The following is a 16,601-nucleotide window of genomic DNA, read 5'->3' as shown; positions in this document are numbered from 1 at the left end:
GTCTTGTTTGTTCTGATATATGGACTCTGTTACTGTTTGAAACTGTGTGTAGAGGCAGTCAAGACAGGTCAGAAAATCCTTATAGAGCAACAAGAAAGTATGTCAGAAGAGGAAAAGGGCTTAAAAAGAAAAAAGAAAAAGAAAGGAGACACAGTGTTATCAGGTGGACAGAAAGGACAAAACAAAAGAGCCGAGGTGGAGGAGGAAGGCGAATTAGCTTTTGTGCCGCCTCCCTATGCCTCCTCAGCAGCCACCTGTAGGTGGACCTTCTGTCCGGAGATTTGGAGAGGATCGACAGGATCAGGTGTTGACGTGGGCGAGAGGGTCTGTTTGTGTGTTTCCACAGGACCAGACAGAACCTCTTTGGGTGCCGGAGAGATTGGTGAGACGCTGCAAGAATGAGGCTCCTGATCCAGTTGCCCCTGTGGATGTGGTGGATGATCCCACAAGCATAAGGGATGGAGCCGAGATGGGAGATCCTTTCGGTATTCCAGAAGCCGATACCAGCTCGACATGACATTCAAATTTTTCCACGCTTTTTGATCCCTGAATTTCCCTTAAAGAGATAGCCCCTCTGGCTATCTATCCCTTGCTTCAGAGAAGATGAGCGGGGATGAGAGCCCTGGGATGTATGCTTGTTATAGTGTGTGTGTGTTTTGTGTTTGGCACATGTGTTAGGTGCAGAGTGTGCGGCCCGCACTCTCACCATGGTAGCATAGGCTTTTGCTGCAGTGGAGGCAGGACAATCTCCTCAGATTCGGTTTGCCCCTCTAAAAGAAATTATGCTGCGTTATGCCGTGGGGTGCGAGGCTAAGCACTGCACAGAGGATAGCTTGCTGTTGGCATCCTGTGGAAGGCATGTCTGATTGCATGAAGGTTCAGTGTCCTAGTTCCCTTCCCTCAGGAAAAACGACACGGGAGCTGGCCAAGACCTCTCTGGGTGATGAGCCTAAGGGATGGTTTTGTGTAGGGCCCCTATGCTTGCACACTGGGGATCAGACCTCTACCTTCACCCATGAGGCTTGCTTGCAGCAATTAAGATCTGGCCATAGATTAATCAACATCCTGGCCTTTTGATGCACCTGCCACAAGCAAAACAAAATCTCCCCAGGTGTGGCTTGGCATGATTGAGAGGTAGTCAGTGATAAGACTCCCTGGGCATGTCACCAACCTAAGACAGGGATCAAACCAATGCTGTTTGTCTCCCAAAGACGGGTAAGGGGCATGGTTGCGAGGGGCTATCTACAGACATTCTCTCTGCCAAAAAAGAAAAAAGGGGGAATTGTGGGGAGCAGGTGTGGCGGCAGTCCCAAAGGCGCCAGGGACTGCAGCTAAGTCATATGACTTGCACCTGACTTCCTCATACAAGACACAAACATCTTGAGTGCTGCGCAGGTGCACCAGGATACAGGTGAATCCAATTTGGTGGAGATTTGCCCCTGCTGCCCTGATTAGCTGAAGCTGCGTGCCTGGTGAGGTGGCATGGCCTGCTGTGCGTGGATGGGAACTGAGAGTATAAAAGAGTGAGAGGCCCAGGGTTCGGGGGAGATATAAACAGGGGAGATATAAACAGGGGAGATATAAACGGGGGAGATATAAAAACAAGGGAGATATAAAAACAAGGGAGATATATAAACAAGGGAGATATATAAACAAGGGAGATATAAACAAGGGAGATATAAACAAGAAGAAACAGGACTGAATAAACGTGTGCAGAAGGATCCTGTAGCAGCGTCGTTCTTCCTGGCCAGTTGGGCGAACGCGGGTAACAGTTGGTGCTGAGACCCGGGACGGGACGAGAAGACCTAGGACGAGAAGACCTGGGACGAGAAAACCTGGGAAAAGAAACATCTTCAGGCATGAGTGAAGACCCCCTGCTACAGGGAGGATTCAGAACTGCATAACGGGGAAGAAGGGGTTAATGAAGTGTTCCTGTAAAACAGACTGTTGAGAAGGATCCGGCGTGGATTCAGAACTCTTCACCTGGGGAACGGTACTGATGAAGAGAAAGAAGAAAGATGAAGACTGAATAAACTGCTGTTAGAAGGACTGGTGGTCGCGTCGTTCTTGCTGGTCGAGAGCGGGCGCGACAGGAACTATGAACTTGAAAGGTTTTGTTCCCTTGAGGAAACAGGGCAACTGGGACACCTCACTCTTACAGGACCTAGATGTTGTTTCCGCAGAGTTAATCTCACCGTGCTCACCCGTCCAGGCACTCTGAGACCACTGCAGACATGGTCAAGGGAGGCTGACGGCTGACAACTGCTTGAGCTGGTGCCAGACGCTGAAGTTGTCTGCATGGAGGTGAGTTTGTGGGGATGTACAGTGTAAGAGTGATGGGGCTCAGTGGCTTCACCCAGATTTCAAGAATATCCCTGAGGGACCAGGCAAAGTGTAGCGGGGATAGGATCATGAATTGTAAGAATGGAGTTAAGAATGCCAGGGAGTTACAGAAAGCAAGGATGTGGAACAGGGGTGGGGGTGGGGTGGGGGAACAGCAGGCAAGAAGCAAGAGAGGGAGGCCATGAAGCTTGTAGATGGCAGGGTGTAGAGGCTAGAGGCTCTTTGCTGCTTACACTGTGCCAGTATTTCCCCTGCTGGGATTTGATCTTACATTGGTCCCATCTCTCCCTTATATGTGTCCAGCCTTTCATTTTAGTGTAGGAATGTGTACCATATTACACCATTGGGTGCTGGACATATAGAATTGTATTTTTATGTTTGCAGAGGCTCACATCGAAGGGTCTTCACTTCATTTTGGGAAACACTCTGGACTCAGACATTTAAGCAATCTGGGAACTATAAAGGTTTTGCGGACTCCGGGAAATAAATTGGATGCAATTCTTATTATCATGCAGATAGGAGTCCGTTGGGATCAAGGGTGGAATGTAGTGACCTGGAGATGAACACTTTTCCCCAAGACTCATATGGTGAAGACTTAGTCTCCTTGGTGGTTGAATCATTGACTGGTACTTGAGTCATAGATGATCTGACTCTACCAATGACTAATCCATGGATGGAAACATATGGCATTACTCCAAAAATAATGGATAGTTTTGGAGTTTGGGATTGGTCGTACAAACCAGGTCGGCTAGAATGGGCCTTGCAAGGGTATCTATTGCCTGCTCCTCCCTTCTTTCTCCGTGCCTGACTCTGTGGTCACCATCTTCCCTAGCTGCAGTAAAGGGACACATTGCTACAATGTGTCTGACCTCAGGCCCCAGAGTGCATTCAGTTACCTTGAACAGAAGTGTCTGAAACCTCCAGGCAACAGAAACACTCAAAAACTGTTTCTTTCAAGCCTTTGCCACAAAACCTAACACACAATGTTGCAGAGACCACAGGCTCTGAAGAAAAAGGGTTTGCACCATAAACAGCTATAGCTAAAGTGATCATGGTTCTCTGAGAAAGTCAGATAGAGGCTTGAATGGGATGGGGAGTCACAGGCAGAGGGCTGAGGTAAGGACAGTGGAAAACCAGGCAAAATGCTAGGCTCTAGCTAAGTAATTCCAGGATGGTGTGGATGTCATCAAATAGGCACTGGGATAGAGGAGAAGAATCAGGTTTGGGATGGGATGTTGGATTCAAATAGATCACAGGGGAAATTTCCCAGGAGGCCATGGGTACACAGGCCTGGTACTCAAGAGGAAGCTCAGAAGAGGAGACAGGGTCTACTGTTGTCATTGGGACAGTTGCTATGTTACAGTATGGCTCCGTGTCAAGGTTCTGCTCTCAAGAGACTGGAAGAGAAGTGGCTCTTCCATAAAGCCAGTGTCAGTGGCTACAGTCTTGTCATGTGTCTGAGGTGACCTATTCCTGCCCTGGAATTTGAAAAGAGGTGTGTGGTCCTAGATTAGGGAGGTCTTTTGCCTGTGCCGTGGCATTGTTCTGAGTATGTGAGAAGACATGGGATCTGTGGGAAGGGCCAGGACTCAGGTCTCCTGTGGGCTCTCAACCCAGCCACCTCCATTTCAGGTCAGTATGGAGAGAGCTGGGAACAGCCCCGGGAAAAGGTGAACTTCAGGGCTGGGGAGTGTGGACTCTTGACTGGAGTCTGAGACCCCAGAGCCAGAAGGAAAGGAGGAAAGCCATAGAGGATGCAGGGCAGGGCTGGAAGAGGCCCTGTTACAGGCAGGGAGTTCTCTTGGGTAGCAGACAGGGAAGGAGGGACAGGGGTCACCCAAGGGGTCAGAGACACTCACGGCAGACGCTGTCTGTCCTCCAGGGCTTCACTGCTGCCCCAGCTGCCTGACAGGCTGCAGTATAAGCAGCCAGGCTACGGCAGAGATAGGCTTTGTCACCCTTATGGGCACACATGTCATACACACATTGGCGGAAGTATTCCAAGGGGCTCAGAACCTTGTGGCAAGCTGCAAAGGGGCCGTGGGGGTCCCGGATCTTCCCACAGGCATCATTTTTCTCATATGCTTGTGTCTCCTCTGCCAAGCACACTGGGCAGCCTTGGGGCCCGCAGCCTTCACCACAGCCCAAGGAGGAGCCGGGAGCTCGCCATGCGGTTCCAAAGGCCTCCACGTTGGGGGCCACTGCTCCACTAGGCAGCACAAAGTCGTCACTCCAGTTCCCATTGAAATTCCCACAGAGGCCACAGAGACGTCCACGGAAGGAACTCGGGATGGACATGAGGATGTGGGCATCGCCATCGAAGAGAACCTTCATTCCCTTGTTTGTCTGCAGAACTATGTTTCTGCCTTCGGCTGTCACACTCACGTGGCCTGTGGCCACAGGCAGGGTCACGACTTCACCATCCACAGTCACCTGTGTGGAAGGGTCAGTTAGGATGAGGATGCCAGTGCCTCAGCTTGAGACAGGCACTCTCAGCTCCTTCAGAGAGCGATGTATCTTCTCGGAGGAGCTAAGTCCCTTTCTGACTAGAATCAGATGTGCTAAACCCCAGGATGAGGTAGGTCATGACTTGAGTAGACTTTATCCACAAACCCAGAACCATAATGGTAGGGCAATGCTATTCTCGAAGTCTGGAATTCTCCAAGGTCTACTGAGACCCTATAGGGTAAGGCCCAGCTGAGGTCATGTCCCTATAGAACATGGGCAGGGCTGTGTCCACTCACCTGTGGCCCTCGAGCCAGGCCCACAACCTGGCCTGCCACGGTCACCACCACACGCTGGGGATCTCCAGCTGAGTTCTTTTCGAGCACAATGGAGAACTCCTCATCTCCAGGTTTTGGGTGACAGACGCTGGCCAGGACATAGGAGCAGGAGCCATGAAGATCATACACCCGTCCATCAAGAGTGACATAATGGAGGCCTCCGTTGGCCAGACAGTGGCCACAGCCAGTGGGATGACAGGCCTGAACGCCATTCTCTATCCGGCACTCCTCATAGGGCTCACAGTCTGCCCCTTCCTGGCAGGTGACCTGGCCATCAGGCCCGCACTCACAGAGCCGCTCACACTCAGGGCCTGGGTAGAAGGTGGCACCTAACACATAGTAGCGCCCTTGGTAGAGGCAGCCACACTGGCCCACAGGGACACAGGTGTCACCACTGAGCACGAAGCCAGCATCACAGACACAGCCCTCACGGCAGATGGTTTCACAGCCCACAGGGGCGGAGAGGCTCGGGCAACTCACAGGGCAGGAGTCACCACAGAGCTGGTAGTGGCTGTGGGCAGGGCACTGGAGGGCTGTGGAGAGAGAACAAGGAGGAGTCAGGCAGAGGCGATGGTGGGATCAGGAGGGCTTGGGGGTGAGAGCCTGACTGAGGCCTGCTGCCTCTGACTTGGCATGTGACTGGACCTAGAACATATGACAGGGGCACTGGTATGGTCTCCCTGAGGAGAGTGTATCACCCTGAAGAGTACTTCTGAAGCAAGTGTCTGTCTGGGGATATGGCCACACACCTATGAGCAGGACAGTCTAGAACCGACCAGGGCTTTACTGATGTGGGTGTGTCATCCTGACTGAGGACAGTGCAGGCATGACTGGAGCACCCTCGGGCCTCTCTGACGTGCTCTGTTTCAGGATGCCACTGTGGCAGTGTGTATGTGATTGGGTGACACTGACAGGTTGGACCTGACCCAGCAGATCTGCCTGGAGGAGCTGTCCCACCTCTTCTGAGTCAGAAGTCAGCTTGGATCTGCTGGGGACAGGTGCTGATCCCAGCGGAGTGTCTGATGTCTGACCTGCATGTGGCAGGCAATGTAGTGTCTCCCCAGACACCACTGGGCTATCTGACCACCTCTGTGTGGCTATCTCTATTCCAGTGTGGGAGATGTTCCAGGGGCTTGAGACGTGGCCTCTGACAGGGGTTCCTTGCTGAGTAACTGTCACTATCCAAGTCCGTTAGGAAAATGAACCTCCAGAGTGGTCTACACGCAGGGTTTCTGACTTTGGATGTGCCCTGGGTCCTTCTGTACCCCACTGGAGTTTTTCCGTAGTAGTGCCAAGGTGTATCTCTGTCAGGAGGTGGAGGGGGTGCCCTGTCTGTGTGGAGCTTCATGGGTCAGTACTCACGACAGAAGTCTGGCTTTCTCCATTCTCCAAGTTGGGCCCCAGCAGCTTGACATGCTGCCACATAGGTGGCTATAGCAGGACAGAGGCCACCTGGATGTCCCTGAACCTGACAGGCGTCCAGCAAGCAAGCCTCGAAGTACTGCGTGGGTGGCACAAGGCTGTGGCAGGGCGCTAGTGGGCCTTCGGGGGCCGTGATAATGCCGCAGGCGTCGGGACCGCGGAAGGGTTCTTGTTCCTCAGGTGTGCAGGGTTTTGGGCAAGGCTCAGGCTCGCATTGGTCACAGCCTGGAGCTCCGCCCACTTTCCAGCCCTCAGGTTTCCCGCCCACTGCAGTCAGGTCATCGTTGGGATTCTTGTTGTAGTTGCCGCACAGGCCACAGAGGGTGCCAGCATAGGCAGCGGGCACGCGCAGGCGCACGAAACTGTCTCCGTCAAAAGCCAGGGAGACCCCCGAAGCAGTGTTCACTACTACATCTGCTCCACTTATGTAAACACTGAGTTTCTGGTCCAGATGGAAGGGCAGAGCCACGAACTCTCCGTTCACCTGTGGGGCGGGGAGGACGTGAGAGGGGAGTCACTTGAGAGTTTCGCATATGTACCATGGTTTATAAGCTATGGTATCCAAAGTAGGTTACTTCCCCTGCTGTTGTAAAAGTAAAGAGACACGGAGCTATGGACTCCTTTTTGTTTTTGCTTATATTTTGCTTGTTGCCCTGTAAGAAGGGACAATTATCGTAGCCTAGGCTGCTCCAAGTCTCTGCAGCAGTTGTACCTCAGTCTCTGACAGCTGAATTAGCAGAAGTGGAGCACCACCATCAGACCACATCCTTGGCTCTTTGTGCTACCCTTAAGCAGGTACCTTTTAACAATCTACCCTACAGAGGAATACTGGAAGGCTGAGCCTGGGGAAACCACTGCCTCCAGTCTTCCTGGTCCCACAGGCTCTAAGCTGAACCGGTCTCACACTCCTGCCATGCTGGGAAAGATGCTCTGTACACCAGAGACTGGAATGGATTCTGTGGGGCCCACAGCCCACTCACCTGTAGCTTCCTGGGCCATTGGGCACTGAGGGTCAAGCTGAGGCCATAGATCTGCAGAGTGACACTTCGTGTGTAGCTGACAGCCTGGCTGCCCCTGTGCTCATTAGCCACGGTGACATTGAAGTATTCAGTCCCTGTGGGTGGCTCATGGCAGGGTGCACTCAGCAGGTACTCGCAGGTGCCTTGGAAGTCAAACCGGTGCCCATCTAGGGTGGTGTAATGGGGATCACCCCAGGCTTGGCATTCAGTTATGCTTGTAGGTTGGCAGCCGATCTCTCCAGAGGGCAACAAGGCACACTCCTCACCCAGCCCACAGCTGGCAGGCTTGCAGACCAAGGAGTCACCTCCAGGTCCACAATGACACCTCTTAGAGCAGGTGGTATCAGCCCAAAACTCGGTGCCTGCTTCATAGTATGTGCCATTGACCCAGCAGCCACAGCCACCATCCAGGGGAACACACTGATCAGCACTCAGGACGAAGCCCTCGTCACACTGGCATCCCTCCACACAGGGCCCGTCACATACAGTTGGGGCTGTGTGTCGTGCAGGGGGTGGGCAGCTGGCTGGGCAGGGTGGGCCACAGAGCTCATAGTGGCTGTTGTCAGGGCAGGTGATCTCTGTAGATGAAGGAGAGAGAAACCAAGAACAATGTTGAACTGGCCTATGGGGACAGAGTGGGGAGAGACATCAACAGAGACAGAAGGGGATAGAGAGACTTGCAGATCCAGTGACATAGTCAGAGAGGGACGAAGTGACAAAGTAGAGCTGATGGCGTGAAGGGCAGACAGAGAGAGATGAGCTGCAGACACAGACAGACATAGCCAGGAGACAGGCATGAACAGAAACCAGCTGAAAGACTGCAAAGGGTGAGAGTGAAGCCAGCCCAGCCCAGCAGAGCCAGTGTCACGTGCCCAGGCCTTGTCCTGCTCCCCACTACTCACCACAACCGGCCTGAGTCCTCCAGTCCTCGATTTTGATGCCAGCAGCTTGACAGGCAGCAGCATAGGCAGCCAGTGCCTGGCACAGTATGTCTTTGCTGCCCCCACCCAGGCAGACGTCCAGCACACAGCCCTTGAAGAAGCTTTCAGGAGGCACATGGGCATGGCAGCTGGTGAAAGGACTCCCTGTACCAGGAGCCAGAGGTCCACAGAAGCCAGGACCCTCATACTCCTCCACTCGGTCCTCTGGGCATGTGGGACAGGACCCTTGACATTCATGCCAACAAAGAGGGTCCCACCCTGGAACTTGCCAGCTGCCACCCCAGGTAGGTATTGAGGGTGCCATTGTGCCATTAGGGAAGACTTGGTCATTTTGATGGTTTTTGTCCATGTTTCCACAGAGCCCACACACTGCACCATGGTAGCTGCTGGGCAGCGTGACATCTACTCTCCAGTTCCAGTCGTAGGTGACCTGAAGCCCAAAGTCAGTCTCCAGCACAGCCTTTGAGCCTCCATTAATCACTGAAATCCGCCCACCAGCCAAGTACACAGGCAAGGCCATGAGAACTCCATTCACCTGGGGAGAGAGGGAGTCCAACAGGGGTCAGGGAGCAGTGCAGGTGGAGCTGTATCCTCTGTTGTCCAGGTTACCTCCCTCCTCCTAAAGCGCTTCCTCCTGACTGTAGGGGTCAGTACCTTACACACCCCATGGCCATCTAATCCAGCCCCTGAGAAACGAACCCTCCTCTTCCACGCCTTTTTGGGTTTTCCTCTAAATTCACTCTCTTCCTTCTCCTCCAACCCCTCATTCCTCCTAGCCACCCTCTTCCTTTAGGTCTTTCTCTTTAGAAGTCCCTTTCTGGTCTCTGTCTCTTTGCATCTCCTACCCACATTTTTGTTTCCCTTCCTGTCCCTCTCTTTCTGCATCTCTGTTCTATATGTCTCCCTTGACCAGAAGGCTTTGACTCTGTCCTGGCTCCAGCCTCTCTCTAAGTCACTGTTTCCCTACACCCTCATTCCATCTACAGAATGTTTGGTTTATGCTTGCCGCCCCCCACCCCCACCCCAGTTCCTCTGATGTTCTCTGAGCCTGGGCCTCTCGTTCGTTCCCGACCACTGACAGATGCTTGCTTAAGGAGTGGGGCTCTGAGCTGAGCTCTAACTGGTACCACAGTGCTGGGTTTTCGGGCAGAATCAAGGCCTGCCGAGTTCAGTCCCTTGCATGGTGTCACAGACCTCATCAGGAGGGGACCTGAGCTCAGATCTATGTCTATTCTGGCAGTTCTCAACTTATAGGTTTGGGGGTCAAATGACTTTCACAGGGGTCACTTTAGACCATCAGTAAACACATTATGATTCATAACAGCAAACTTACGGCTATCACTCACAAACAAAAATAATTGCATGGCTTTGGGTAACTGTAACATGAAGAACTGCATTGAAAGGTCACATCATTATGAAGGCTGAGAAACACTGGTCTATGTGAAGGAGGACGTCATGGGTCTACTTTAAGCTCTTAGCAGAGGGCTGCGCTTGACTACCAGGTAAAGGGTGCCCCATTTCCTGCAGTTTTCTCTATGTAGTTTCATGCCTCTGTGGAAATGGTGAGTTTCCAGCTCCTCACTGCTGCTTTTAACACCAGGGTTCATTTGGCCCCATGCCCCAGGGTGTTCCAGGACCATCATGCTAACATACCCGGACTTTGCCGATCTCATTCTTGTGGATGGAAATGTTGGTGTTGAGAGTGGTCACAGTGACCTGTCTCACGTAGGACACAGCGGGGCTACCCCGGTTCTCATTCTTGGTTGTGACAGTGAAGGGAGTCAGGCCCTCGGCATTGACCCCAGGACAGAGCGTTCCTGCCAGCAGGTAGTTGCAGGTGCCCTGGAAGTCAAAGCTCCAGCCATCGAAGGAGTTGTAGTGAGGGTCACCCCACAGCCAACACGTGGAATTATAGTTGGGCACACACACACCCTCACCACCTTGAACTTTGCAGGTCTCCTGTGGTCGGCAGGTGATACCATGGCATGGGTCTGTGAGGAGAGGAGAAAGTACCGTGAGGGGCTGCCCACCACAAGCATGTCTGCTCCTGCCATCTGCCTGTCTGTGCTAGGGATGTCATCTCTGATGGTTGCTGCAGCTGTGACCAGACCTTAGTGTCTTGACACCTTAGCCCTCATTCCTGGAGTTGCTGTGTGTTACATCTGAGAACCCACCACTAGGGGTCCAGAAATTTCGTATCTCATGTCTAGGGTCCCCGCGTCTAAATCTCTCAGTTTGGATGGCCCACATTACAAAATTCAGCCCCTGGGTGCTAGTCCAGCCTCAGGAGTCTCTGAAGACTGGTCCCCAGGGACTTTTGTGTTTGAGACCCCTCTAGTATCACACTCTCTGTGGCTCCAGCTCTGTGTCTGGGTGTCCAGCCTTCAAACTTGCTCCTCTTCAAACTTGTTTCCTGTTTGAAATTGGCCTGGAAGCTTTGTCAGCAGAGGGCGCTGGGGAGTCTGCGGGAGGCAGGGGTGCCTGTCCTCACAGCTTGTGCTGCTCTTCTGCCTGCTGCCGCTGCTTGTACTCTGTGAGTAGAGGCAGGTTGGACCCTGGCTCTCTAGCTAATCAGCTAAACACCTCAGGTGGCTGCTTCCAGCTGAGTTTTACCAACATCAGTGGGGATTTCACTCCTCCAAGTCCAACCTGCAGGATCCCGCACTCTCCAGTATGGTCTATGGTGAGGCCTTTTAAGTCCCAGCCTTCTTCTCTCAGCATTGGGGATCAGCTCTAGGCAGGACTCCTGTGAGCACTGTTTCCCTTATCTGAAAGCAGCCAGGAAGGAGGTGGACTGTTCACACATACTAACTGCTATCATTTCTGAGGAGTGAGTCGGGGACAGCAGGAAAGCAGCTAGCCACTGAGGTGGGTGAGGGCAGAAACACATGCAAACCTTGGTAGTGAACAGACACAAACTCTGTCTGTCTGTCATTGTCTCTGTCTCTCCACAGCCACCATGTGGGTGCTGGGAACTGAACACAGGTCCTCTGAAAGAACAGCCAACAGCCAGTGCCATCTGAGCCATCTCTCCACTGAGCCATCTCTCCAGCCTTAACCCTTATTTTTTAATCCCTTTTTTCCTTCTCCCTCCATTTTTTTTAAAAAAAAATTTCCTGTCTTTGGTCAAAGCTTCCTTTTTTCTCATCTTTCCCCTTATAGAAAACAGAAACCTCTCTCTCTCTCTCTCTCTCTCTCTCTCTCTCTCTCTCTCTCTCTCTCTCTCACACACACACACACACACACACACACACGCACACCCCACACTACCTTGTAAAAAAAATCAACTTAAAATGGATGACAGGCCTTAAGGTCAGTCCCTAGATTATAAAACTGCTAGAGGACACAGTGAAAAAACCAGGACCAGTCGCTAACAGCTCAATGAACTCTTGAGGAGACGGTGTAGAGAACTGGTAAATAAAACTTCACTAGATCAAAAAGCTTCTGCATAGAGAGTGAAGGGAAAGGCCACAGAACGGGAGAGAAGTCGTTAGCCATTAATCTGACAGGAGACTAATATCCAGACTACATAAAGAACTCAAAAAAAAAAATTAACACAAGACAGCAAGTAATTTAGCAAGTAGATGGGCAGAAAACAAACTTTTCAAAGGAAGGACACAATCAGCGAGCAAGTGGCCAAAATCCTTGATTTAACTTAAAACGAGAATTCATGTCAGCCCAGCCAGAATGACCGTCATCACGGAAATGAGCAAGTGCTGGTGAGGGCTCAGGGCAAGGAAAGCCTTATCCACGGCTGGGGGGGACGTTAGCTGATGCAGCCCCTGTGGAAATCAGTGTGAAGTGCCTGGAGTGTGAAGTGCCTCAGAGACCCTGCGTGCCTGCTCCACCGCTGGGTATGTGCCCGAAGGCGGGCAAGCAACCACACCACAGAGGTCCCTGCACATCCATGTCTGCTGTTCACTGCTCGAAGTAGCCAGGTGATGGGGTCAGCTTAGGTGCCCATCAGCTGACAGGACAAGACATGCGGCACACATACACAGAGGAGCCTTACTTAGTCATGAAGAATGTGATCGATCACGCCGCTTGCGGGAAAATGGATACGACTGAAGGCCGATGGTGCCATCATTATAAAGTTTTCTCTCACGCGTGGAAGTTAGGGAAGGAAAAGGACGTGAAACTGGAAAGTCAGGGTCGGGGACAGATAGAGACGTGGAAGAGAAAGGAGACAGAGAGGGGGAGTAACACAGTAACACAGTAATGAAAAGATGCCTGGAGTGAGATCACAAATGCGCTCCTTTTCTGTAGTTGACCTATGTTAATAAAGCATAGTTCTTAAGAAAAGCAGTGTTGCTGGGACGTGGTGGCGCATGACTTTGATCCCAGTACTTGGCTGGCAGATTTCTGTGAGTTCAATGCCAGCCTGGTCTACAGATCGAGTTCTAGGACAGCCATGGCTACACAGAAAGGAAAAAAAAAGGAAAAACAAATAAACAAACAAACAAAGTGAAAAGAAAAGCAGTCCTTTTGTTTAGTGAGGGAATCTAGAGCTTTGTGCATGGAAGACAAATATCCCACCACTAGCCTGGACACACTCAGACACACAATCATTCACTGCATGGACCACACTCAGACACACAGTCATTCACTGCATGGACCACACTCAGACACACAATCATTCACTGCCTGGACCACACTCAGACACACAATCACTCACTGCATGGACCACACTCAGACACACAATCATTCACTGCATGGACCACACTCAGACACACAGTCATTCACTGCATGGACCACACTCAGACACACAGTCATTCACTGCCTGGACCACACTCAGACACACAGTCATTCACTGCATGGACCACACTCAGACACACAGTCATTCACTGCCTGGACCACACTCAGACACACAGTCATTCACTGCCTGGACCACACTCAGACACACAGTCATTCACTGCCTGGACCACACTCAGACACACAGTCATTCACTGCCTGGACCACACTCAGACACACAATCATTCACTGCATGGACCACACTCAGACACACAATCACTCACTGCCTGGACCACACTCAGACACACAGTCATTCACTGCCTGGACCACACTCAGACACACAGTCATTCACTGCATGGACCACACTCAGACACACAGTCATTCACTGCCTGGACCACACTCAGACACACAATCATTCACTGCATGGACCACACTCAGACACACAATCACTCACTGCCTGGACCACACTCAGACACACAGTCATTCACTGCCTGGACCACACTCAGACACACAGTCATTCACTGCCTGGACCACACTCAGACACACAATCACTGCCTGGACCACACTCAGACACACAGTCATTCACTGCCTGGACCACACTCAGACACACAGTCATTCACTGCCTGGACCACACTCAGACACACAATCATTCACTGCATGGACCACACTCAGACACACAATCATTCACTGCCTGGACCACACTCAGACACACAATCATTCACTGCATGGACCACACTCAGACATACAATCACTCACTGCCTGGACCACACTCAGACACACAATCATTCACTGCCTGGACCACACTCAGACACACAGTCATTCACTGCATGGACCACACTCAGACACACAGTCATTCACTGCCTGGACCACACTCAGACACACAGTCATTCACTGCCTGGACCACACTCAGACACACAGTCATTCACTGCCTGGACCACACTCAGACACACAATCATTCACTGCCTGGACCACACTCAGACACACAGTCATTCACTGCCTGGACCACACTCAGACACACAGTCATTCACTGCATGGACCACACTCAGACAAGTCATTCACTGCCTGGACCACACTCAGACACACAGTCATTCACTGCATGGACCACACTCAGACACACAGTCATTCACTGCCTGGACCACACTCAGACACACAGTCATTCATTCACTGCCTGGACCACACTCAGACACACAGTCATTCACTGCATGGACCACACTCAGACACACAGTCATTCACTGCCTGGACCACACTCAGACACACAGTCATTCATTCACTGCCTGGACCACACTCAGACACAAAGTCATTCACTGCCTGGACCACACTCAGACACACAGTCATTCACTGCCTGGACCACACTCAGACACACAGTCATTCACTGCATGGACCACACTCAGACACACAGTCATTCACTGCCTGGACCACACTCAGACACACAATCATTCACTGCCTGGACCACACTCAGACACACAGTCATTCACTGCCTGGACCACACTCAGACACACAGTCATTCACTGCATGGACCACACTCAGACAAGTCATTCACTGCATGGACCACACTCAGACACACAGTCATTCACTGCATGGACCACACTCAGACACACAGTCATTCACTGCATGGACCACACTCATACACACAGTCATTCACTGCCTGGACCACACTCAGACACACAGTCATTCACTGCCTGGACCACACTCAGACACATTTTCACCCACTGCCTGGACCACACTCAGACACACAGTCATTCACTGCCTGGACCACACTCAGACACACAATCACTCACTGCCTGGACCACACTCAGACACACAGTCATTCACTGCCTGGACCACACTCAGACACACAGTCATTCACTCCCTGGACCACACTCAGACACACAATCATTCACTGCATGAACCACACTCAGACACACAGTCATTCACTGCCTGGACCACACTCAGACACACAGTCATTCACTGCATGGACCACACTCAGACACACAGTCATTCACTGCATGGACCACACTCAGACACACAGTCATTCACTGCCTGGACCACACTCAGACACACAATCATTCACTGCATGGACCACACTCAGACACACAATCACTCACTGCCTGGACCACACTCAGACACACAATCACTCACAGCCTGGACCACACTCAGACACACAGTCATTCACTGCCTGGACCACACTCAGACACACAATCATTCACTGCCTGGACCACACTCAGACACACAGTCATTCACTGCATGGACCACACTCAGACACACAGTCATTCACTGCCTGGACCACACTCAGACACACAGTCATTCACTGCATGGACCACACTCAGACACACAGTCATTCACTGCCTGGACCACACTCAGACACACAGTCATTCACTGCCTGGACCACACTCAGACACACAGTCATTCACTGCATGGACCACACTCAGACACACAGTCATTCACTGCCTGGACCACACTCAGACACACAATCACTCACTGCATGGACCACACTCAGACACACAATCATTCACTGCATAGACCACACTCAGACACACAATCATTCACTGCATACATTAAGCTTTCCCTGTTCAGGTGAAGTTGTGGCATCTCTCTCCAGATAGGACCCCTGCTATGGTGTTTATCACTTCTGTGAGTCTCAGCCCAGCCTCCAGATCCTAGTTCCAACTTTGTTACTCTCCTGGGATTCTCTGGCCCCCCCAACTTAGGAAATCAATTCGAGGGAGGCCCCATGTCACAGCTTTAAACTAGCAATGCTAAACAGAACCCTCAGCGATCCTTATCCCCAGTGTGAAAGGTTGTGCTGTGGCCCAGTCCTGCTGGGCTCTAGGAGGCCTCACACTCTGCTTCCCCTGGAAACCCACGATCAAGTTCAGCGTCCTTAGTCATCAGGGAAATTAAAACAAGATTTCCCTTTAATGACAAACTGCCCTTTAGTGCTGGTGTCCAAAGCCCCAGATAATCCAATGAGCCAGAGGGCAAGAAGTCATGAGACCAGCTGGCGCTTGCTGCAGGTAAAGCTGTCTTGCCTCTCTGTCCCTCCATACACAGTCTATGGTTGTTTTACATCATAAGGGTTCAGAACTTGTGCTGAAAGCTCCTTAGCCTGAAAACTGAAGTATTGACTATAGGGCCCTTAAGAAAAAGATTCACCTATCCTGCAGTACTCTAAGGGCCTCTGACCTCCACCATCAAAATCTTGCCCCAGGGTTCCCGCAGCCTTAAAGCCCCTTGACACCCAGCCTGCATGACCTCTGCCTCTGGCTCCTAGAATCGCAGCCTAAGGTCTGGCATCTCAATCCACAGCCTTCTGAACCTCTCACCTTGAAGCTTGTCACCCTCAGCTCCCAGCCCATGTCCTGTGTCCCCCTACACCAGCCCAG

General features: G+C 51.7%; 1 protein-coding gene and 1 pseudogene across 1 annotated transcript in view; both read right to left on the bottom strand.

Moving 5' to 3' along the window:
- Fcgbp (Fc fragment of IgG binding protein) overlaps positions 1-16,601 on the bottom strand; it is a 49,629-nt gene that overhangs the window by 9,168 nt on the left and 23,860 nt on the right. Inside the window, exons 11-16 of the mRNA NM_001122603.1 lie at positions 10,162-10,499; positions 8,470-9,043; positions 7,529-8,145; positions 6,489-7,032; positions 5,088-5,659; positions 4,203-4,776 (exon numbers count right to left, since the gene is read on the bottom strand). Coding sequence (NP_001116075.1) covers positions 4,203-4,776; positions 5,088-5,659; positions 6,489-7,032; positions 7,529-8,145; positions 8,470-9,043; positions 10,162-10,499 — 3,219 coding nt within the window. The remainder of the gene's footprint in view (positions 1-4,202; positions 4,777-5,087; positions 5,660-6,488; positions 7,033-7,528; positions 8,146-8,469; positions 9,044-10,161; positions 10,500-16,601) is intronic.
- Gm21925 (predicted gene, 21925) overlaps positions 1-16,601 on the bottom strand; it is a 54,204-nt pseudogene that overhangs the window by 35,819 nt on the left and 1,784 nt on the right.

The sequence above is a fragment of the Mus musculus genome, chromosome 7, assembly GCF_000001635.26.
Source record: "Mus musculus strain C57BL/6J chromosome 7, GRCm38.p6 C57BL/6J".
Classification (NCBI taxonomy): Eukaryota; Metazoa; Chordata; class Mammalia; order Rodentia; family Muridae; genus Mus; species Mus musculus.
This window is presented reverse-complemented; position numbering and strand designations above follow the sequence as displayed.